Below are 25,846 nucleotides of genomic sequence, written 5' to 3' on the forward strand. Positions count from 1 at the left end.
AGATGTAGAAAATCTCTGATATATTTCTGTAAAAATACCAAATGATTCAGCTACTCTGGATGAGGGTATAATGGTTTACAGAACTAAATGTACACTTACCATATAACCTAGCAATTGCTGTCTTGGGCAATTCCAGTAAAATGAAAACCTCAAAACTCTGTACACAAATGTTCATAGCAGCTTTAATCATAACAGGCAAAAACTGGAAGCAACTCACATGTTCTTGAGTGGGTGAATGGTTAAATAAACTGGTATATCCACACCATGGAATACTACTCTGCAATAAAAAAAGGACTAAACTATTGATCCATGCAAAAACTTGGATGTCAAAACAATTATTCTAAAAGAAAAGAGCCAATCTAAAAAGGCTGCATACTGTATGATTCCATTTATGTAACATTCTTGAATAACAAAATTATACAGATGGAGAGCTGACTAGCGGTTGTCCAGGCTTAGAGATGGAGGCTACAAGGGGAGTCAGTGTAGTTATAAATGAATGGCTTGAGAGGGCCTTGTTGTGATAGTACAGTTCTGAATATTTGTTGGTTATACAAAGATATACATATGATAAAACTGCATAGAAACACACACACACGTACAGGTGAAGCCAGTAAAATCCAAATAAGCTCTGTAGACTGTACCAATGTCCATTCTTGATTTTGATACTGTACTATAGTTATGCAAGATGTTAATGCTGGAGGAGCCTGGATGAAAGGTGCATGGAGAAAATATTTTTTTGTATCTTCCTGTGAATCTGTAATTATTTCGAAACAAATGAAAAGAACATTTTCAAAAGAAAATTTTCAAAAGAAAAATGAGGGTGGTAGGATATTTCTGACAATTTTTCTGCAAGAAGCCCTAAACATCCTATTTAATCAACCATAAAGGTTATGTCTGTGTAATCTGTTTCTCAAGTGTGAAAATCATGCAGTACAATTCATTAATCAAATAGATGGCATTTCTTATGCGTGTTGTATATAACTTATTTCTTCTTCATGCTAGTCAAAGAGATTTTCATGGATATCCTTGAAAATACTTTGGGGAAACTGAGAGTTCCATTCATGACTCTTTGTGGCTGCCATAATTTATCCTCTGAGGTGTTTGGTGTTTGGCTGTCTTCAAATAAATCTTATTTTCTTAAATTGCTGCTGTGTGTCCCAAACTGTGAAACATGTTCCTGTTTTGAAAAATGCACGAATCCAACCTTAGATGTTTGAATTTGATCTTTTGATCCTTTATCATTTGTTGCTTCAAAAGGCCTAAAGGATGGCATGATTGGTAGCCCAAGGTAAAGACGTTCAGAACAGAGTTCAAAATCAGGTCTTGCCTCTTTGGCCACAAAATCTGCATTTTACTCTATAATATTGTTTTTTAGACATCACTGGAACATGATGTTAAAGTAACACCGAAAGGCAGCATGTTATGTTCCTCATGGATATCATTTTTACTTTGAAGCTACCACATTCTAGGTTTCCTTCATGTGGATGGCAGGAACCAAATAATGAATCGAACATGAATTTTGGAGCAAGATAAAAAGAATGACTGTATTTTGATCTGGACAAAGTAATTTCGCTTTTCTTGATTTCTTCATTTTAAAAACTAGGGGTAAAGTGTTCTCTGTCCTAGAATTCTTTTTGTGAGGATAGAATGAAATCACATGTGAAAACCCCAAGAACAGTGCCTTACCTTTAATAACTATGTAGTAAGTTTTATTTTCTCTCTTCTATTTTCTCTTGTTGGAGGATTATTTATTTAATATTTCTGAAAATATTTTATGGAACTCACCTTTGGAAATGACCTCTGGTAACATTTTGCTGGTCCACATTAGAAGACCAGTCTGATGACTTCATAGGACAATGTCTCCTGGTTTTTACTCTTTTTCCATTTTTGCTTCATCTGAGCTCCACTCAGTTCTTTCTCCTTTGCCCATTGAGGAGCAATGGATATTGGATGTTTAACAATGGGATGCTGAGGATATAATGGGCCTGGCCCCTGCAGTGCCAATTCAGCCCAGAGGGAGAAGCATTCCTGTGTTCTTTATAGTAAGAACAGATCAACTGCAGGAGTGATGGGTGATGTGGATCTATAAAAAAATTGTTGCAGGTATTTTTGTCTCTTAATGCATTGCATATTTCCTTTATTACATTAATTACACTAAAAGTTTGAAAGCATATTTTATTGCATAGAAGCCTAATTTATTTGTGGCTCCTAGAATCTGTTTTATTACCTTAATATCAATGCCAGATATTGTATGTATTATAATCTTATGAACTTATGAGACTGGCTCTATAAGCCACAATTTCTTCACTTTACAGTCCTCAATAAACACATAGATTAGAAATCCAAGTAAGTCACGTGGAGATTTTGTAATGGTGAAGTGAGTTGAATTTGCAAATCATCTGTACTTGTCTAATACTTCTGCATATTTGGGATTTTATTCATAAAGCCATCAAAAATTAAGTAAAATAGCTTCCCATCATTTATTTTTCTATTGATTATTTCATTTCAATCATCTATTTAATTTCTATTTGAAAAACAAAACAAAAAAGTCATGAAAAAGAATGTTGTGGGGGGCACACACTACTCTTTAAGAACTCTGTTCATGAGGCTGATTCTTTCTCTTGGGATTGAGGAAATGGTTTGACTATAAAATTCCCATTAGCCAAAAATAAGCAAAATTGCCTGCAGGATTCATGGTAGGTACAGCCTTGGAGAGTAATAAAAGCCTGTTTTAAATGAACTCCTAAGGACACGATATAAGCCCTAGAATGGCTAGTCAGATTTTATGTTTATCCCTCTTGATTATACTTCCATATGTTTCTGGAGAACAGTGTCTGAAAAGTGCTTCATTAAAAAAATTGTATTGGACTGGGGTAATTTGGGGCTTATTGACCAAGTCCCAGGGCTAGGGGTAACCTATCAGGTGGCCCGGAAACAGCAAAGAATGGCAAAGCTGTTTGCTCTGCTTCCTTGTGCCATGTGGCATGAACTGACTTCAAAGACCCCAACTTCTCTTTAAGTAAGTATGACAGTTTGCATGCTAACCCTTGCCCCCAACAAAAGACAAAAATAAAACAAATTTGGGGTACCAAAGTGGATTTTGGAAAGAAAAGGCACCCTCCTACAAGTTAATCTAAGATGAGGCTTGCACAGCATGGGAAGACGGGACCAGGAAAGTGTTGGTATGCTTGTCACTACTTAGGTTTGGTAGGTCCTGGAAGCTCGAGGACTTTCCTTCATTCTGTTCGATCCTTGCCCGCCTGTTACATGAGGGGTAGTAGGGTTAGTCGGTGTTAAAAGAGAGAGGCTTTGACATCTGAGTTGCTGCAGGAAAGCTTTGCTGTTTCTGGAAGTGGAATAGTGGATTGAACTATTCTCTCCAAGAGGAGAAACACAGGAGGTCCAGGGAATGTCATCTTTTCAAAATTCTTTTTCTGGGGTTTACAGGCATAGCTGCATGTTAGTGCTTACTATGTATTCCAGTGAAATTGAACATTTCTTAAGTACCTGCCATATACAAAGTACTGTAAGGGACCTATAAAGGGATATTTGAAAGCCCGCAGACACATGAAGAAAGAGCACAAGAGCACATCCTGAGTGGGGAAGTTTCTAGGAAGGCTTCCCAGAGGCTAGGACCTTGAGTTGAGTCTTGAAGGAAGAGTCAGCCAGGTAAAGAAGGAGGGCCTATGTGACCTATGTGTCACTGTGGGGATGATAGAGATGGAGGGAATGGATGAGATCTGGGTTTTTAAAGAAGGGAGCAGCGTTTGCAAAATTGTAGGGTGAGATCTTCTTGACATATTTGGGGGGGATTCTATGTGTGGCATGTCTGCAGCGTGGGGAATTTGGGAGCAGCAGATAAGAGAATGAAAAAGTGAGTCAAGGCCTGATCTGAGATATATGCTAAGAAGTTTGAATTTTATAGCAAAGGTCCATGGTTTTTTTTTTTTTTTAAGATTTTATTTATTTATTCATAGAGACAGAGAGGCAGAGACACAGGCAGAGGGAGAAGCAGGCATCATATAGAGAGCCTGACGTGGGACTCGATCCAGGGTCTCCAGGATCACGCCTTGGGCTGCAGGCGGTGCTAAACTGCTGCGCCACGGGGGCTGCCCCAGTCTGTGGTTTTAAATCCTCTCCCACTTCCTCCTTCTAGATACTGTGAGCCAGTTGGTTTGGAAAAGAAAGATTGGGGATAGGTATCAGTCTACATCTCAGCCAGGCTGTGAACCTTTAGTCATTGATAGTGCAAGTGCATGAATGACCCGGACTTGAAAGAGCACACACTGGTAGCTGTGCAGGAGGATGCTTGGCCCTATCCAAGCTGAGAGAAACAGTGAGCCTATTGGAGTAGTCCAAGTGAGAAAGAACTAGCAGCTTAGTTGAGGCAGGAGTGGAGAGAATGGACGGGTAATTGGAAGAGAACATCTAGAAGGTATGTATGTTGTGGGAAGGGGCAAAAAAGGAAAGGGAGTGCAGTCATCTGGCCACAGAGAAGTCCTGTAAGGTGAAGACTGTCTTTGGACTGGGTAGTAGTAAGCAGCTGCAGCCAGAGACAGTGAAGTTTCAGTGGGATGGTGGAGGCAAAAGCCTGATAACCCAAGAACTTCAGGTCTGTTATGAGTGGAGAACATGGATAATCCCAGGGACCTGGATGGAGTTCCAGGACTGAAAGGCCTGGAAAGGTAGGCTGAGGCTAATGCTGTGAGGTGCCTGCTGGGGGTTGTTATTGGTAATGGTAAGGTCCAGTTCTCTGCTCTTAGGCTAATGTTAACCTGACAGATGAGAAGGTTAAGCCTTTTTAGGGTGAGACCAGGTGGAGTTAAGGCTTATTAGAAGGCCAATGCCATTTTTTTTAATGGTCCTGATGACTTTTAACAGCTATTTTAACAACAGAATGATGAAAATATGTGGTATTCTTTCTCTCTTGGGATAATATGGCTGCTGAAATGGTCGCAACTAATAGGAAAAATGAGTTTTATTGCTTAATTGTGGATTCAATTTGTGTGTGTACTTCCTGTTACCATTGCCATGTGTTTTCTGAATTGACTAGTTGACTAGGCCAAGCTTCTCTGTAAGAGTGTGTATTTTTAAAAATAATGCTCTGAAATTCTTCTCCACCCGGAAAATATTTAACATATAAAAAGCCAAAAATACATACATAGGTGAAGTATAGCTAGTTTATGCTTGTTTTTGTCTAACTAATTTTGTAGAGAAGAGCTAGTTGGGGATGTGATGGTTTTGATCAGGGTGTCTCAATGTTGGCACAATTGACATTTTGAGTTGGTTGAGCCTCTGTTGTGCCTTGTAGAGTGTTTAGCAGCATCCCTGGGCTCTACCCACTAGATGCTTGTAACACTTCTATCTCCCCACTTGTGGCAACTGAAAATATCTTCTAACATTATTAAAAGTCTCCAGGGTGGGGGATGGGAAGAATGTAAAATCGCCCTAGATTGAGAACTATTGGTTCTCAATATATATTGTAGTGGTTTTATTGGAAGATAACTACTTCCTCCTGCTGCAGTATGGATAGTTTTACTGAAGCGTGTGGAATCTGAGAAGCTTTTTATCACCAGAAGAAAACTAATGAATATTTATAAATTATCTTGTCAAGAGTTTATTTACAAATATTTGAAGAAAAAAGAAAAGCTACTTTTTTGGTGGCCTGACCATGCCTCTGCTTACCCCATTTACTCACTCTTTAATTTAAAGTTCCTGAATATGCTGTCATTTAGTTTTAATCTGGGTTGTTGAGGTCTCAATGCAAGGATATTATGCACTAGAGAGTGCCCAAATAATACCATCTGCCTAGAACTGGATGTGAAAGTGTGAATTTCAAGCAGGACATGGATTCTAGCATCACCCTCACACCCAAGGCTTTCTAACTTTGAGAAAGCCACTTTAATCTTTCTGTGCAAATTTTCTCATCTGTGAAATGAAGGAGATAAAGTATATTCTCTGTAAGTTTGCTTCTAGCTCTAAGATTGAAATGCTTTGATTGTTTTTTTGAGTGGCTTCCCCTTGCCATGCAACACACCCCCTAGTGCACTGCAACCCAAGATATGCTCTGTAGGTCGCCAATGGTCCATAGACTACATTGCTGGTCTGCATTGAGAGAAGTACAGAAATAGAGACAATTAGAAATGTTCATTATAATTTGACAGAGTAATTTTATGCCTATTACATATAATACAAAAAATTGAGCTTATATTTTGCCTTCGTCTTTTATTTATTTTAATTTTTTAAAAAGATTTAAAAAAAATTTATTTGAGAGAGAAAGAGAGGGCATAAATGGGGCGGGGGGTAGAGGGAGAAGCATATTCCTGCCAAGCAGGGAGCCTGAGACAGGACTCAATCCCAGAAGTCTTGGATCATGCCCCGAGCCCAAGGCAGACGCTTAACCAACTGAGCCATCCAGGTGCCCTTGTCTTAGTCTTTTAAATGGAAACTTTTAGTAATTCATTTTTATTATGTTTTATGAAGATAGAAGTCCACATTGGATTGGAAGAAGAAAAATAAAATAAACTGGTCTTTCGCTAGAGGTAGTTTGAGAAGCACTGCCTTGATGTATGATGGAAATATTTTTTTGCTTCTCTTTTTATACTGGCCAATAAGAGAGATATTTAGTATATACCTCCTCTGGGGTTTTGATAAAGAGAGGGGCAAGATACTGCCTGTCTGCTTTGTCAGCAGCTTAAAGTTGGTGGCAAAAAAAATAAGAGGTAATTCTGTAGTAAATATGAGGTTCTCTTTGGTTATATGTGTATATGTCTTCACATAGCTCATGTTAGTATCTTGCATCAAATAACATGTTTATCTTAGAACAGAAACCCAAAGAGCAGTGAAAATGCCCATTTAAACCCCTCCAAACATTATTTTAACCCCCAACATAAACAATCTACTAGAATGTTTGGTATACGGAGTCTCTGTACTAGTGATGTTGGCAAGGATAGGAAGAAAAAGGAAAAGGTGTGGATTATACTTGCTAAAGAGATTAATATAGATGTTTGGGCATCTATTCTATCATTCAGACTCATCTAACATTTGGGAAAATCTGTTCTGTGGACTCGGGTGTGATACACTGATAGGTGAACAAGGGCACTTAAGCAATGAGCACTTCACAGTTTCACCTTGTTCTTCATATGTTAAACTAAGGTGGAGGAGCCAGCCTTTAGACTGACACTTATTTGAGGGAGAAAACATTGCTCCGTTCTCTGCACTGTGAACCACTTGTCTGAATACCTTTTATCCCATATTGAGTGGAATAATCCAGAGAGGCCTGCCCTACTCCTGGGAACCCTTCACACATGACCTGGCATTGTGTAGGAACAGTCTCTGGGCTTGCAGTTCCTGCCTGGTCTGCATGGGTTTTGTAGTGTACTTCCTCCTCCAAAGTAAAAAAGGCAAGATCTTTGCTTGCTCTATTAGCAGCAGAAAATCACCCTTTCTTTCAGTCTTTTTTTTTTTTTTTTAAATCCAGAGGATGAAAATATATAACATATTTGGAAACTCCACTGGCAGACTTGGCAGGCGTTTCATATTTACTTGGACTTAACATGAATTGGATTTGGTCCTCTGATTTCTCCGCCTCCATCTCTCAGAACAAGTTATTTATTATCCAGTGAGTCTGTGTTAGTGGATCAGACATGCACATGGCACATCTATTGTAAGTGTGTTTGTTCAGTAAGATTTATGCTAGCCCAAATTGTTTTATATTGGTTTTCATTGTTGAAAATTTACTATATTCATTCTTGGTTTGGCGTAAGTATTTGTAGTGTGCTAGGGGTTCCTGTGGTTGAACATTTTATCACTATAACACTTCATGCAAAGGAAATTAAAAAATATATAGTGAAAGCATTTCCCTAATATGTTTCCAATCAGCTGTGTATTTTAGTAATTTGATTTGTAGGAACTAGAGAGAAGAATATTACTGAGCTCTTTTCAATCATTCATAATTCTCTGGCAATTCAGATCATGGTTCCAAGTTTATGAAAGTGTCTCTTGAAATTTTCTTCAGTCCTTTAGTATTCAGTTTGTGTATTAAGAGAGTTTTTATATTTTATTATTTTACTTTATTTTACTTTATTTTATTTTATTTTATTTTATTTTATTTTAATTACCACAGCAATATCTAAAAGAATTCAGAGAAGGAGATGAGTTTTCTATCTGTGTCTTGGACAAGAAAAACTGATGTGGATTGAGGTTGACTGGCTTGCCAGAAATCAATCATTGGTATTGAGAGACAGGCCCTTTTATTTCTGCATTATCCTATGTATGTGTTCCTACTTCTGTACTCCTTGGGCTAAGGGATCAGACTGTGACTTGTAAATCCCTTTGCTTCATGCGCTCCTAATAATCTAATATGCAGTGATGAGTGCATAGGCAGGTGCATCTTCCCTGAAAATGTAAAACATGGGATGGAGGGTGATATTTGGACAAGCTAAACAAAGATCTAGGCTGTGATCCTTGTGCCATTATTTCTTTGGCTCTTTCTATAGGAACTTAAGCTAACTGGCTTGTTTCCTCTTTTGAGATCTCTGGGTCTTTGATTTCTGCTTTTGCTGATGAATGAGCATGGCTTCTGTTTTGGTTAGTAAATTAACTTGTGATAATCCATACATTTATAGTTTTAGATTTTTAAAATCTAGTTCACTATCTAAAAGTAAAATCAAAGTGAAATGTGAAATAATAGCTCTTAAACTGGGAGGCAAGACTTGGAAGATTTTGTCTGGTGAAGATAGTAGCTTGTCAAGCGTCTTAGATGTGTAGAGAATTTTGCAATCATTTCCTATATTTTAATTTTCTGCTTTAGCTCCTGTCAGGTTTTAAACTTCCTTCTTGACCTTCAGCAGTTTTGTGTTCATTTAAGTCTTATGAAAAATCCCCTTACACAGTGGTGATTTTAGCCCTTGTCCTCCTCATACTTCACTAGGCATAAATAAAATCACGAGGTCCTGCATTTTGGCCAGGAAAGTTCATCAATCCATGCTTTTCCATTTGAAAACTTCATCTGGGAGGTTAATCTTCTCAGTAGCCAAAGAATTAATATAAGTGAAAACCAAGTGGATATTTAGAAGGCTTAGTTGTGTTTTGGAGAAAATGGCCAAGGAACGTGATGGTTCCCACTATCCCTAGTCCTGGCTTAGAAAACATAACTTCCTTTGCTCCAAAAATAAAGGAAACACACATTCATTCTTGCTCTTTTTTTTTTCTTGCTTCTGTGTTTCCTGTTTAGGTTGCACCTATGAAGGAAATACCTATAACAGCTCTTTCAGATGGCAGACTCCTGCACAACCCTGTGTTCTACGTCAGTGCCAGGTAAAGTCTATTTTACTCTCTACTCAAAGGGAATCAATAGTCTTCCTCAGAAGGATCTTCTGTGCCTTAGAAGACAACACAGAACACCCCCCCCCAAAAAAAAAGCAAAACAAAAATAAAACCAAAAACAAATAAAAAACCAACTTCTGCATATTTATTGTGACATTCACCATAACAAGACAGGTCCAGGATAGATACCGTATAGCAGTCACTTCTGGAAACATGCAGTGGAATTATCCGCCATTGTTAAATTGTGCCTGGAAAATCTCTGGGAAGATGTATATGTCCTTGGGGAAAATTCATGTCTTCCTGTGAGTCAACTTTGAGCAAAACATGAATTCCTGTTAGCAGAAAGAAGTATTGTTAGAGGATATATGTTTTCCTTCTTTGATTTAGAAATATTTTGGACTGGAGCCAATCTGTAAGCTTATTAAATCAAAGCAATTAGTACACCGTAACCTCAATGATTTCAACCTGACAAATTTGAGAACCACCAGTTCAGGTCCTAAGGAGCCCACTGTGGCTGGTACTTGCTGCACTCTGCAAAGGGCACTGATTCTACATGACTCTAGTTGTTACAGATCTTCAATAGAGCAAGATAAACTAAAGGAGAAATGTAGAACCTAAATGTTCAAACTCCTTTTCTTATCTCTGAAGAAATATTCAGTTAAAAAATGCTTATCTAATTTTGACATAATTTAGAAATTCTCTGTGGAGAAGATGCTATTAAATCACTTTACCCCTAGCCTCATTTTACTGTTCCAAGATATGCTCTTGCATTTAAAGGTTAGTGTAATAATGCATGTTTCTTTTGGATCTTATCTCAAGTATACTGACAGTATACTGAAGTCTGACTTTTATGCAGCCATGCTGTTATATTCTCACGGTGGGTACACTCACTCAAAAGATCATCAGTTATTTATTTGGCTAAATGTTCAGTTCATTTGTATAATAAATCAAAATTATTTGTGAAAATAAGCAGTAGGTAGAACAGATACAAATAATATTTTAAGTGAATCAATAAATATTTGTTGAATTTTTGCTCTGGGTTATAGATTCAACCAGCTTCATGGAACAAAAAGATGAGAGCAGTGAGTTTTAATAACATCAAAAGTCCAATTCATTCTAAAATTTGCACCACCCCACTCACATCCTGCTTCCTGACCAATGAAATTTCCACTCTTTGATAGGTGCACTCTGAAAGCCCTGTTACACTATCTTTTAAACAAGACAACCTTGTTGGAGTTACCTTTTGGAGTGTAGTATAACATTTTTTTGCAACAGCCAGAGGTCCTGAAGATCCTCAAATTGCATGAGCTGGTGGCGAATTTTGCTACTTTTGGATGAAGAATTAAATGAAAGCTATTATCTGGGAGGAAATATTTTGTTGACCGAATAACACATGAAGCCATTTTCAAGTGTTGACACTGAAACTCCTATTGCCTATCGTCTTTGGTCACCGGCAACTCATTAGGCCCACAGAGAATGGTGCAGGAAGGAACATCCCATTATCATTGGAAGCGATCTCAAGGACCAACAGCCCTGGGAGTCAGGAAGTGCTGAACTGCAGAGTAGAGCCCTGAAAGGGAATGTTCCCTACCAAAGATGACCTTTGCTGTTTCATTCTCCCCCCTTTTAAAGATTTTGCCTAAGCCCTGCTAACTTGTTTAGAAATACATTTCATTCAATAGTCATAAAAGCAAACCTCTAAGGTAGTTATAAGAGCTGTCCCTCTGCTCAGCTGGCACCTTCCCACCCTGGATTATTTTCTTCCTTCTTTAGGGAATGAGTTCTCATCTGTGAATGTGGGAAGTAGCCACTTACTGGTACCTGGAAGGGAAGGCTTCATTTAAGATACTCCTCTGCAGAATGGCACAATTGCAAACTCTTTAACTCTTCCCTTCTCAGGGCATAAGATCGGTAACAGAAGAGAGAGTGTAGGGTACACTGGACCTCTCCTTCTCATTTCCTGTGAAGTGAGGATGGTATTATCTCCTAGGGTGATGGTAAGCATCAATAAAAACACTTCAGGTAGAGGCTGCATGGACTGGACACAACTAGGTACCAGACAGGTAACAGCTAGTCTAACACCTGGGTTATTTCCATTTGAGTTGAATTCTAGCTTCTTAAATCCTCCTACCAAAAGAGTTCTGATGGTGAAAAATTTACCTTTATTTTCCTCTTTGACATTCTAACTAAAGAGAAAACTGAAGATCACAGACAGGAAATTCATGCTGGGAACAAATCTGAAACCTCCATCTGGATTGCAGATACTAAAGGGAAATTGATCTTGGGCCATAGCTTTTTGCATTGCTTCAGTTATGTAACTAAAGCACAGATCCTTTTTTGATGTTGTAGACTGTGATATTTTGACAGTTGTTTTTTCTTTCCCAAATGTGATATAGACCACAATAAATTCCTCTCGTAGTGGAATCCTCAGGCTCGACAAATATGAAGACATTTAGGATATAACTTTCCTTGTTGGACTGAGATAATATGGTAGCAGACAGGATGAGGAAAATTATCTAGTTGTCAAACTGTTACATTTTTTTTAGCCTGTGCTACCCTTCCTTGCAAAACAAAATTAAATAAAAACACAAATCCATTTATAAAATGGGTAGAGATTATGGAGAAAATAATTCGAAGGCCAGCTCTGACAATTAATCAAAAAAATGTGTCAATTGACATTAAAATACTAGAATCCCAAGGTTCGTTTGCAAATGAGTCATTCGATTTCATTATTAAGATCTAAAGGCTCTATTTTTCTATATATAGCATGAACTTTAAAGCAGTTTTATCTAATCTCATTATTTGATGCTGGAGAGCCAGGCTCCCTCTGTGAGGCAGAGTAAAATTTCTAAGATTGCAGAGCTTGTCTAGATATTTCTAGAGGGGGGGTAAGGAATAAGGTCTCCAGATGCCAGTCTGGGGTATTATGTTTATACTGTGCCTCATAATTAATGGCTTAAAGTGTAATAACAATGATAGAAAATACAGTCAGTGTTGACAACTTAAAACAATTGTGAATGAATAGTAGACTCAGCTGCTGGCTGACAGCAAGAAGGTCTTTAATACTAGATTTAAAAGAAAGAACTTGGGGCCAAAGAGGAAGATCAAGAACAGGGCCAATACGGGATTTGTGCTCTGAGTTTGAAAGCGTCAAGGCTGTGAGCTGGGGAGATGGGACCTCATTGGTGCCATGTCCTCTGGACCTGACACCCACCTTCCTTTGCACTTTGATGTTCAGATGCTTCCCCTACTCCCTTGGTTACTTTCCCAAAGTGAATCCCTCCTCAGTGGGAATTCTGGGCTGACATGTTTGTGGCATTCTGTTTTTCAGGAAGGTGTTGTCACAGAGTCTGAGGTGCGATGTGTTGTTCATTGTAAAAACCCTTCCAAGCATCTGGGAACGTGCTGCCCCACATGTCCAGGTAACGTTCTCAGGAAGGGAAGGCTTCCAGGCTCCCTGGTACAGCACATCACTGTGAAATCTCTGAGCTCTCTCAAGAAGGCAGGGTTCTCCCCTTCTGGACTGGAACTTCTCTCACTTGGTGTCTGTGTACAGAATGGGTTTAGAGAGCAAACTCCTTTGCATAGAAATGTCCGGTTGGACTCTTTGGTGTGCCCAGGATGAATGCAATGTGCTGTAGGTCTTGGCATGTGGATACTCCAGGCTCCGGAGGCCCGCTTTCCACTCCACAGGGCCACAGGTAACGCTTACTTTGGAAGGAAAGGCTGTGGCTTTCTCTTGCTTCCAGAAATGTCTTTTTACTGCTTCATATTGCAGTATCTTGGCTAGAGCTCGCCTTGGTGATGAAGTGACCAGATGTTTTCTGAAAACTGAGAGCTGTGTCCCTAAGTGAATTTAGCTTCGGGTTTTGCTGGTCTCAGTTTTCGGTGTGGTGCAACAAGTTGGACCCACTGTCTTTTACGAGGGCCCCACTGCCTAGCTGACAGCAAAGGGATCTTTCCTTTCCAGTGGCTAGAGTGTTTCCTCTTACTTTTCTGAACAGGATTACAAAGGCCTCCTGCATCTTTTCTTGCCCTTACGTATGAGCCCAGGGATTTTGAGGTGAGAGAATTTTTTTCTGATCCTTTAAGCCCCTGGCCCATGCTCTCAGACAGATGTTCTGAGTTTTGGTTTTACTCTGAGTGCTTTTCCTCACTGGAGGCGATCCTCACAACTAGCACTCTTTGCTTTTGAGATTAATCTCCAAAGGGCCTTCTGTTCTGCAAAACTTGCTGGGGAATGGCTCAGGTACCATGCTGTGATGCTCTGCAAAGATGAGCCCTGCTCTCTTTGCAGGCAGCTGCTCAACCTCCCCTATACTCCTTGCAGTCTGAGATGCGCCTGAACCTGAGTCCCTCCTAGAGTTCATTTTTTTTTCTCGTCCTTAAATGACAATGAGAACAGTTGCTCTCTACTACCTCTAACCTTCCTGAGTTCCCTGGACAGTCTTGATTGAGCCAAACTTCCTTTCCACATTGGGATTTCTGTGAAGCTTGCATTCTTAGATGAACTTACAAGAAGGCCAAAAACTGGTTGAAAGTAAAAGAATTCTTTCCATAATCCAATTATTTTGTACCTATCAAACAGAGTTTGCTTGAGTTCCTTCTGCCTCTGAATGCAGAGGCATTAAGTGCTTTGTATTTGTATTATGTAACCATACTCTTAAATGCCTAAAGAGTCCTTACTAAGTTAGATCAGTAGCTCTCTAGGCTGCACATGAATATCACCTGGAAACCTTTAAAAAAATCCTGATGCCCTGGCTTCATTTCAGACCAAGTCCATCAGAATCTCTGAGAGCAGAATCCAGGCCCCCCACATAATTCCTATACACCGGCAAGCTTGAGATTGATAACAGAGCAAATTTTATATGCCACATAGATTTAAAAATTATTATAGCTCTTAAATGCGAATTCAGTTATGTTGAAGAGACTGTTGCTTTATTGGTACAGAATCAACTCAATGTATGTAACATTCTTCCTTACTTATGAAATCGTCATGTTTTTAGGCTGCCTTTGGAAATGTGGGTATATAAACAGCTGAGTGAATTTATTTCAGCAGTTGAAGTTATCATATTTGAGCAATTGCTTCTTTCACTTGGCTTTTGGTTGAGTTCCCAGGAAGGGAAGGCTGAACTCTATGATTGCAAATACTGCGGTGCTAAGTCCTCATGAGTATCCAGTGAAGGATGAGGCACTGCCCACAGTTCACACTTAAAGACATTAGACCCAGTAAGAATAAGTACCTTCCCCAGGCCTGTGACTTGGGGTTGGGGTCAGGGTATGGCCCCTTCTCTTTCTTGGCTGCCATACTGTACTTACTCCTCCTCCTGCCCCAAACACACCATAATAATTGTTCTGCTTGGGTCCAGATGCCCTGGGAGACAAACCTTTAAAAGTTAGCATGCCCCACACCCGCCCCCTGACACCTGTTTAGGCTCTGTGCCTTCCATGATGCAGTCAAGAATCAACTTTGTTCCCTCTCTTTAGTTTCAAAGGCCAACCTGTGGGATGCAAATCAAAAGACTCAGAAGAGGTCACATCCAGGATGTATTATCCTTTTTTGGAGGGGAAGAAAGACCCAGCCAAGTCTAGGTAGGGACAGTCAAGGGAAGCCGTGGAGTATTCTCCTTGGTAATTCAGAAGGACTGGCATCTGTCATTGATCATAGAATGGTATAATACATAATGACAAACATGTAAAGTCTGTGGTCAGTTTCTTCCTGAAACAGATTTTAGGGCATTCTTGGTTGTCTACTCTTTCCTTTCGTCTGACTTTACTCAGTGATGGTGGGTTGTGATGGGAAGAGTTTACATAGATTTTTCTTTTAAAATTCCCTTATTTAAGTTGTCAAATGTAGATTGTTGTGGTTAATCTGTCTGGAAATCTGGATGACAAAACCAGTGTACAAACATACATGAAAGAATTGAAGTCCTCTTTTTGGAAGTGTGCTTTGGAAAGAGATAGCTGGGCACCTGCTCTTATTAACAACGCTGAGGTACAGCCTCTGGGAAGCACCCAAGCTTACTAAGTCTTTCTGTATCAGGGAAAACACAAAGAGGTGGTTGATTGCTGCCTCTGGGTGTGGGTATCAAATAGACTTTAAAACCACAGTTTCACTCAGTGATTCAGCTTCAGACTCAGTAGCATTTGCTTCCGTGTCTTTCAGTGGAACAAAGGGCTCCATATCTAGATTTAAAATGAATAGGTCCAGCAGCCAGATTAAGTGGTTGTGGGTGATCCTTGTTTCTACTTATCAGGGACCAACTGCTTCAAGAGCTTGGTGGGTTCTGTTAATGACTGCAGTTGGCAGGATTTAAATACTTACTCTCAGGGGCATGAGTCCGTTTCTCCTAAGAGCCTCCTTTGCTGATTTTTGGCATTACTGTGCTGGGTCCACCCTCTACTGTTTGGAAAGTGACCTTATTTATTCCAGGAGACCACCTTGTAAGGATAGTCCTGAGGAAAGTGGCTTTGCCATCAGCTGACAGTCCTCTCGTAGCTGGTTTGTCATGAGGTTACTGGCCAGCCTGTGTTTCAGGTCATTTGTGGGATTTTTTTTTTAAGAATATGGCAGTGTCCCGAAGCATCTTTCTGAATCAGAGACACCTCCTGGGTTTTTCATCCTATTTTTAGCTAAACTTGGTGGCTAAACCTCTTTAATATCATGCGGGGTGGGTCTGAAAAACTGTGTGGCACCTTTTGCCCTGCTGTTCCCCCTTCCTGCCTTGGTGCCTGACCCTCTGTGTGGTGCAGCTGGTAGGTCAGAGCTGAGTTTGAATCCCAGCTCTGCTGCCTGCCAGCTGAGTGAGTTACTTCTTCTCTCTGAGCCCCATTTCCCTCATCTATGATGAAGTGACCAGTGTCCCCACTTTGTAGGCTCACTATGCAGATGGAGTGAGATCAGGGGTACAGAGAGCCTGGTAGAGGCTGAACAGTTCCTGAACACTCACCAAGTGACGGCTCTTCATGTCATTTGCTTGGTAGCTTGCCTTCTCTCACTTGGCTTTCTTCTGTCTGCCTCTTCCAGCTTCCCTGGGTTTAGTTTTCCCTGGCTGTGATCTGAGTGGTCATGGTGAGCTCCTTAGACTCATAGGGCTCACCATTATGCAGTGTCCCCCTTGGGCTGACCTGGCTTCCACTATCTTTTTTGCTTTTTAGCAGCTCTGGTTTTCTGGACTCATGTCAATCTTTTGTACTCCTTAAAAAAATCTATGAAGCAATCTAGTCCTCTGGTTAAAGAGGACACTCTGCTAGGCAGAGGTGGAGGTGGGAGGTGGATAAGCGAGATGGATGAGCAGTGGACAGAAGCATAGTGTCAAGCTGAGCAAAGGCTGCTGCCCTAATTCTATACTTTGCTTTGCTTTCCAGGTTGTGTGTTTGAGGGTGTGCAGTACCAAGAAGGGGAGGAATTTCAGCCAGAAGGAAATAAATGTACCAGGTGCTCCTGTGTTGTAAGTACTGCCCTAGATGTGCTAAGGGTGTTCCTTCTGGTTAATCATGGCTGGGACCCACCAAAAGCAGCCCTGATTCTCCTTAGTCACTCCTCTCCCTCCTGACATGGAATCAAGGAAAAAGCTCATTGTTTTAGGGCAGGTTTCTCAGCCTTGGCACTATTGCCATTCTGGGCTGGGTAGTTCTTTGTGGTGGGAGCTGACCCGGACATTGGAGGATGTGGAGTGTTATCCCTGGCCACAACCTATCAGGTGCCAGGAGCGCTTACCCTCCCTCAGTTATGATAACCAAAAATGTCTGCTGATGTTGCCACGTGTCTCCTGGAGAAGAAGATCACCGCTGGTTGAAAATCACTGGTTTAAAGAGTGAGGGAGAGGAGCTGGTTTCCCTCTACCTGCCTTCTTTGGGAAGATGTGGATTCTCTTTATTTTAAGGTAGCTGTTGGGTTCTTCAGTGCAGTCAAATGGGAAGCAGATGCGGATAAGTATAGCTTGCCTCAGTATATTCCATGGGGTGAGAGAACCTGATCCAAGGCTTGGTCCTTTTCACCAGAGGATGGACAGGAAGAAATGGGCACTAAACTGTGAATTCAGGGCAAAGTAGGGATTAGTGGGATAAAGCCATAGACTTGCCTTGCTAAGAATTGCTGACTTGTGGTTCATATACTAAGGATAGATTCTGAGTACTTAGAAATGAAAGAAGGAACTTGGAGTATGCCATAATTTTAAAGGGATCTTTTAAATTAATGTATTTCAAATTTGGACTATGATCTTTAGGGGTGATGGTGGTAATGGTGATGATGGGAATCTAGTCTTAATCAGGGCTCCAAGTTACTTACAGTAGGGAGTTAGTATAATGTATTTTTAAAACTTTTAATCTTTTAAATGATTAAAGATTGAAGAACATATAGTATGCATATCAGAATATTAAAAAAAATGTACACAGAGAACTCCAGTATCTCAGTTTCACCAAAGTAGAATCATATGTGGATCAACATGAATTGTAACATTTACCATTTCTCTACATGTCTTTTCTAAAATCTTTCCCTCACCCTACATCACACATTAAAGTGAACATGACCAAGGCTGATGGTTTTTGTTTGTGATAAAAGAAGGAAAGGGGGATCCCTGGGTGGTGCAGCGGTTTGGCGCCTGCCTTTGGCCCGGGGCGCGATCCTGGAGACCCGGGATCGAATCCCACATCGGGCTCCCGGTGCATGGAGCCTGCTTCTCCCTCTGCCTATGTCTCTGCCTCTCTCTCTGTGACTATCATAAATAAATAAAAAAAAAAAAATTAAAAAAAAATAAAAGAAGGAAAGGAAGGAAGGGAGGGAGAAAGAGAAGATATACAAAAGGTATGTAATTGGATGTGTATAATACTCATAATAATATAATAATATGCAAAAATATGAAAGTGAGGGGTGCCTGGGTGGCTCAGTCCATTAAGCATCTACCTTCAGCTCAGGTCATGTTCCCAGGGTCCTGGAATCAAGCCCCATGTTGTGCTGTGTGCTCAGTGGGGAGTCTTCTTCTCTTTCTCCTCCCTGTTCATGTTCTCTCTCATTATTTCTGTCTCTCTCTCTCAAATACATAAATAAAATCTTCAAAAAATATGAAAGTGATTTCCTGATGAAGATGAATAGGAGTTTACATATTCAGATTTCAACTTCCATGTTTTTCTCCTCTTGCTAATTATGGTTAAATAGCTTTATTTTGAGAGAGAGAGCAAGAGCGAGAGCATGCTTATGGGAGCTGCAAAGGGCAGAGGAAGAGGGAGGGAATCTTAAGCAGACTCCGTGCCAAGCAAAGAGCCTGATGCCAGGCTTAATCTCATGACCCTGAGATCATGACCTGAGCCAAAATCAGGAGTTGGATGCTTAACCAACTGAGCCACCCAGGTGCCCCATTAATATTAACATTAATATGTTTATATCTCTGAACATGTATGATCTATATGTGCATACCATTGCATGTACCCATATGCACATATTCATACACTCATCTTTAGAACACTGGATCACCAGTGTTTTCCTTTGCTCATACTGCTGCCCGGTCTGGAATTCCTTTCTTTTCATTCTTCACCTGGTGAGCACTTGAGCTTTCACAGTCGGTTATCACCATCCCACTGCAAATTGCTGACCACTTTCTTTCCCAGATGGTAGCAACAATGGTTTTCTTATTTGTGTTCCCGAGGCTTATGGCTCTCACTGGCTAGCTCACCTGCCATCTTTTGTTCCCTCCTTCTCTCACATGCACATACATGCACCCACACACATCTACTTCCAGGTAGCAGGTTGTAGCATGGTTACTGGTTTATTTTCCTGTGGCCTATGTTAGATCATGTGCTCCATCAGGGAAAGAGCCATGTCTCCTCATGCATGTGTTTCTAACCTCGATACTTAGCACTGTGAGTGTTCAGTGATGTTAGCATTCTTTTATATTGCTGTCTTATGATGTAGTACACTAAGACCCAGTGATCTCTTCTAGTAACAATTCTGGCCTTCAGAGCTTGTAGCCCCTACTTGCCTAGGAGAATAGCTATTATAGGTAGATATCCCATTCTCGTTAGATCCTGTTTGCCTGAGAGACAGCCTACAGGGTCACGTACATATAAAGCATCCCTGGTATATGTTACCCATCTCTGATGGATGACTTGCCAACTCTCTGAGGTGTCCCTTGCTCTCAAGTAAATATTGCCTGTACCATGTGGCTTATATTTTGAATCTGACCCTTTTAGTTATATTCTCCAAATTCGTGAAAATTGGTCTACCTATGTTTTTGTGATGTGGTGACAGGGGCAGACCACCAGAAAGACATTTCATCTTCTTGAGATGGATTCCTTAGATAATGAAACAAATGCCTTATGCATGATTTTATATCCTTGATTTAGGTCAGGACAGTATATATGGCATTCCAGACAGTTGAGAACATGTTAACGTTTGAAGATATCTGGAGAAGATTTCACAACCTCTTGCTCTTACTCATTCCAGAAGCAGGGCATCTAACATTTTTAGGTGTGAATATCATCATGACACATATAGAAAATGCAGTGCTTTATTATCACTTGTTAAACTATATAACCCCCATTTACCCATTACATAAATAAGAGAGCCAAGAGAATTACTTCTCCAGAGTCCCAGTACTAATGGAGGGGGGGAGGGGGCGAAAACTCGAGTTCCTTTGGCTGTTCCATAGAGTTGTGTGAGTCATACTGGAGTGCATTCCTTATGGCATGTGTTCAGTGTGAATAAGTCCTACATTCATTTTAAAATGGAAATAAGAGGATTCTTTCCTAACACAGAAGCAAAGAATTGTTTATAAAGTATACCAAGCATTGGTTAAAGCACACATCTGTTTCTTTTTTGTTTAAGCTTGAATTTTTACTACCTGCCTAACTGGACAGCACACAGTTCTGTATAACTTTGTTCAGTCAAATTTTGGGGGAACAGAATAGTGGCAGTTGGCACAGACATTTCTGTAAAACCCGATGTCTTCATACTTGTAAGACTAAAGACCAAGGTGCCAATGAGAGATGTTTGTGTTCTCTTTTACCAAACTATTTTAAGAACCCTATAGGCTCAGTGTTCTTGGAAATTCCTTACTGAAGGGAGTAAAGCCCACAGAGTTTGTAGGTTACTCTTAAAAGAGTGGCAAGTCCTCAGTCTGCAAAACCAGCCAAATTAACTGGCCAAGATCAATTACTTTTGCTGACAAAGGAGTATTAAGTTCAGAGGATTTTTTACTAATAAACATGGGTTGTTAATGGGCTGTCTGTGATGAAGGAGCTGTACTTTATTGGCTCTTAGAAGCCATGAAGTCCATAAACACCTTTGCTCTCACTTACACTTTAGATATTGCAAAGTGCTGTCTCCCAGGGAAAGTGAAACTCCTAGGAAGGTTATTTGGAGAGAACAAAGCAGATGGAGATCTTCATGATTCCTGCTCCTCTTAGACCAAATTCCTTAAGGTGTTCTGCACAGCCTGGCATGGTCTGACCTCTGCCAAGCTCTCTGGCCTCATCTTTGGGCTCATCTTTGGCCTTCCCATGTTCTCTCTGCTCTGGCCTCTGGGCAGATCCTCAGAGTCCTCACTACACAAACTATGGACCCAACCAGCTGTGTTGATCTCATCTGAGCGATTGTTAGATATGCAGAACCCCAAGCCCTGTCCCAGACCTGCTGTACTGAAATCTGCAGTTTAATAAGATCCCAGAGTATTTACTTGCCAGATAAAGTTTGAGGAGCACTGGTCTAATATCTCATGGCCTTTACCTGGGCTGCCTTTTCTTCTTTCTTCTCCCTATCACCTCCCCCCTCCCTATCCACATACCTAGCTAATACCCACTCATCTTGCACTTGGAAGCCCAAACATCCTTTCTTTAGGGAGGTTGATCTGATTCTCAAGACGAGATCAGGTCATGTTGCTAAACCTTTTAGAGCAGTCTATACTTTCCTTCCCAAACATTTAAATGATTTATAACTAGATTTTTTTTTTTTGTTTGAGATTATTTTATTTAACTCCACGAGGGTAAAATCGTTTGTATCCTTACTGCTTGGTATATAATGGGCCTGCACAATAATTGCTGAATTCATGAACAAATGAATGCTGACTTAGATTCTGCTTTCTTTCCCCATTGCTTCTCTCCCTACTCTGCTACTCTAGTTTCCCCCTGCACATTTAGTCTTTGCAAGTTCAGCAGGGAATAGAGAGATGCATATCACAGTAGATGAGCTCAGAAAGGAAGATGGATTTATGTTCAGCTGCTGTAGCACTTATAATAAATTGCTTTGTATGGAATGTGGATAACTTCCCTGGAGATGTCTTCTTTGGAAAGTGCTCCTTAAGCCTCAAAGATTCCTACTACTACTCATGGCAGCAGGAAGATACAGTGGTAGGAAACACTTGCCGATGTTCAGGGCCACTCTGTGTGGCAAACTTTGGAGAGAGAGCATGATTCTGTACCCTCAGAGTTGACCTTGCCCTGAAGTAAGGGGGAGACATGTGTGACCTCTCCCTGTTCCAGTGTGTTTGGCTTCAGATTGCACTTCCCTATAATAGGAAGCAGTGGGACATCTTCCATCTCCTCTCTGTGGTCATGTGATGCCATGGCAATCCAAGTTACATATTCCCAACCACACCTCTGCTTTTCTTGCGTGGGGACTTGGGACCCTCTGTTTCTGAACCTTCTCACAGGGCCTCTCCCTTACTTGTAATATGTACAATTTGGCACATTTAGATCCAGGCTGTCATTATATCTTCCATGTCCACAGGGAGAAATTTGGCTACATCTGGGCAATAAATTGGAGAATTGAGCAATTATCAAGTGAATTGAACTAATGTGGGCAGTTTATCTAAATGGTGTGGGCCTCAAGCTTTTAGTATAGTTTTCAAAAGTAGTCTGAAATATTAGTATAATTGCTACAGTGTTCTATTTTGCATTGTGGATGTACCATCACCTCGAGGATAAAAAGTTCTTGGTTTTGAACAGTAACTTGAAAAAAAGTGCGATCCAGACCTTAAAGGAAAAGCCACTAGGAGGGGACTTCAACTTGCTTAGAAAAGTGGCTGGTTCTATACTTGTTTTTGGTTAGACCATGAGGTTCTAAATTGTGGTGTTTTATGTTAGAATGAATCTGAGCAATTACGATCTGTCAGCTAAGACTTCTATCAGAAGATCTATTGTAATGCCATTCTCTTCAGAATGAATCCATAAGTGTACAAATATTGTGATGAGAGTGTCAAATTCTTTCTTCTTGAAAATACCACCAAAATGACCTGTTTGTAAAGCAAATTTAGGTTTACTGCTTACTGTGTTTATTGATCATTATTTTGATAGAGCCTTAAAATAATGTCTTAGAAGGAAGGAGGCAAGATATTTATAAGGTTTTGGGGGGGATCTAGTTTAAGGTGGGTTTTTCACGGTAAGGTCTTGATTTGGATTGGTATACTGATATACTAGCATGGTATACTAGTCTAGAATTCGTGGGGACAGTGAGACAAGGGCTCCGAGGCATATCTTAAAGAGTTCATGAGCCTAGTTGAGTTAGCTGTGTTACTGGTTGAGTATTTGCAATGAGTTCCTGAAATCAATAGGAAGCTTAGTTTTTTTGATGTTAACAAGACTAAGAATAATAATAATAAAAACTAGGAATAACTGTTGTATATTTTAAATCCTATTTCAGCCCTGTCTCATGTGTTTTCAGTCTAATATTAGGTTTTAATCCCTATATATGTCTTTATTTTTTGTCATTTCTAAGGTTCTTTATGCATATTTCTGTATATAATTTATAACTGAAGCAGCCTATAAAGTTATTTTTCTACATAGAGAGCCACCATCTTAAAAATGAGCCTAATAGGGAAAATAGTTGGAAAGGAAATGTCTCGTATGACATTTGAGCATTCATAGGAAAACTCATAGTTTGAAAAGAGATCAGCAAGTGATTTATTTACAGAAGAATTATTGTTAATAATAGCTGCTTTTACTGTGTATACTCTATGCCAGATACATATAATGATTTAATGTTCATTAAATCATTTAATTTTCAAAATTGTCCTCCAACTAGGGAGGCATTAGCCCCCTTTTTTTGATGAAGAAACTGGGATTCTGAGAAGTTTAATAGCTTGCCTAAGATCAGAGAGCTAATAAGAATTGAAATACTGAGTTGCTTGATTATAAAGCCACATATCATTTGTCTCCCATCTACCCTCCCTCTTCTGGACCAACCAGTATAATTTTGAGATATTATGTATGACTGTAGACATTTGGAAGTGGGGATACCATTTGAATCTATTGAGTGAAGAGCAACCAGACTTACAGAGGGAGAGATAATGGTGAGGTGAGCATTTACAAAGAACCCCAATTTTGGTGCAAGAGGTATGAACACAATAAAAGTGTGAATTACACTTCCTCTCTCAGAAGTTTACAATTACACTTCCTCTCTCAGAAGTTTACAAGTCTAAGCAAGTTTAAACTCATACCAGATTTCAGTCTTGGGCGATCAGCCTAAGTATATGTCACTGTGATGCCAGAGTGGGTGAAGAACACATATCTGTTACCCTCACATCAGTTGGAGAATGGAGACACGATGATCTATAGTGCATCTCCTTGCCAAGAAATTATGAATACACAAAGAAAATGTAATAGTTGCTGGGACAGAGCCATTCTCCTTGCTTCTTCCAAAGATGGATAGAAAAAATTGTTTATCTGATGAGGCTTGTCTATCCCTTGCAGCAGTCATCACCGACAGAGTTGAAGCAGCAATTTGGGATAGCCCCTCTTAGAGATTATATAGAAGACTTGGGTTCACCTGGACATGAGGTTCTAGTGGTCGTGTGAGTGGAAATTCATCCTCCTGATAGAATAAGCAAGTGTGTAATTGTTTTTGAGCAGTTGCTTTCTCCTATCCAACTAAGAAGCAGATTCATTTACATATTCAAGTGAGGTTTGGAATAGAGTTTGAGAGCTGATAGGAAAATGAACTCAATTGGTTAAATCTCTTCCCTTTGTATCCTTGGGAGGATCCTTCCTTTAATGATCTTCTTTCCTCTCCTTTTAATTCCCTTTAAGTTATATCACATGATGAACACTTTTTATCTCTGAAAAAGCCCAGGAAAGATAGATTTTACTAGATGCTGAAGAATTTCACAACTATTTAGCCTTCCTCCTTCCATCTTTCCATCCGTGACTTGTCTCTATAGCCAGCCGATCATTATTAATTTAACAGTGATTGCTATGTGTTAGACACTGTATTAGGCACTGAGCACTCAAAGATGAAGGGGATTACATTTTTTATCTCCAGACAATTATAGTCTGTTGACTTGGGTGTATTAAAAATAAGCCCCAAATCAAACCATCATATGGCACTTTTTAGTGTGTGCAAAGTGTAAGATGAAATATGATAAATATGTGCTAATTATAGGATAGATGATAATTTTTAAAAGATTTATTTATTCATGAGAGACACACACACAGAGAGAGAGAGAGAGAGAGAGGCAAAGACACAGTCAGAGGGAGAAGCAAGCTCCATGCAGGGAGCCCGATGTGGGACTCCATCCCTGGACTCCAGGATCACGCCCTGAGCCAAAGGCAGATGCCCCACCGCTGAGCCACTGAGGCATCCCTAGGATAGATGATAATTATAAAAATTCTAGATGGATTGAAAAATAGAAACAATTGTACAATTGAAAGATAACCACTGTTAATATGATTTATTTCCTTTCAACCTTTTTTCTGCATATTTACATATAGTTATATAATTAAGTAGGATCACATCTTGTTACTTTCATTAATCATCATATTGTGAACATATCTCCATTTCATTAAAAAGTCATGGAATATTGAAAAATATTTTTAATAGCTACATAGTATTCCATTAGTATACTATGATTTATTTAGTCATGTTTTGGTATTAAACAGCTAATACTGTTTTCAGTGTTCGCTGTTATGAGTGACACAACAAATATCTCTGAGAATTAATCTTTCTTTGTTTCTCTGTTTTCTTAGGCTAAACACATAGAAGTATAATTAATGGGTCAGGGATATATGTGTATGGTTGCTAAAATACTCATGTAAGTGATGTCTTAATTTCCACTTCAATCGACAGCACATAGGTATGTATCTTCCTGCACCAAAACTGTTTTTGCATATGAGAACCTTGTTTTCATTGGCATTTGACTTCTGGAACTGAACATTTTTCATACGTCAATTAGTCAGTTGTGTTTATTCTGTAACTTGCGTTTTAATTTCTCATTTTTCTATTGAGTGGTTGAAGTTCTATTGAAGTTTATGTATGTATGAAGGGTATTCATCTTCTCCTAGTTATATTAAAGTGTGTTTTTACAAAAGCTGAGAAAAATGCTGTGTGTGTAGTTTGACCTTAGTGTGTATTTTGCATGTTAGATAAGGGCAGAGTTTGCTGAAATCCTGTGTGTTCTTCCAATCTTTTCTCTTCAAATCTTGATCCAAATATATTAATAAGGAGAAAAGTGAGTCAACATTGTTAGCTCCCAAATTTAATTAGTCTGAGACTTTTCTTGATTTAACCTCCTCTCTTTCCATCTCCGACCCC

The 25,846-nt window shown here is 39.7% G+C and overlaps 1 protein-coding gene across 2 annotated transcripts in view; it reads left to right on the plus strand.

Annotated features, from left to right (window-relative positions):
- Positions 1-25,846, plus strand: part of BMPER (BMP binding endothelial regulator) — a 244,690-nt gene that overhangs the window by 48,148 nt on the left and 170,696 nt on the right. For both annotated transcript variants that reach the window (XM_038557315.1, XM_038557314.1), the window contains exons 4-6: positions 9,236-9,318; positions 12,659-12,749; positions 16,696-16,778. In XM_038557315.1, the coding sequence (XP_038413243.1) occupies positions 9,236-9,318; positions 12,659-12,749; positions 16,696-16,778 (257 nt within the window). The remainder of the gene's footprint in view (positions 1-9,235; positions 9,319-12,658; positions 12,750-16,695; positions 16,779-25,846) is intronic.

This window comes from Canis lupus, chromosome 14 (assembly GCF_011100685.1).
Source record: "Canis lupus familiaris isolate Mischka breed German Shepherd chromosome 14, alternate assembly UU_Cfam_GSD_1.0, whole genome shotgun sequence".
Lineage (NCBI taxonomy): Eukaryota > Metazoa > Chordata > Mammalia > Carnivora > Canidae > Canis > Canis lupus.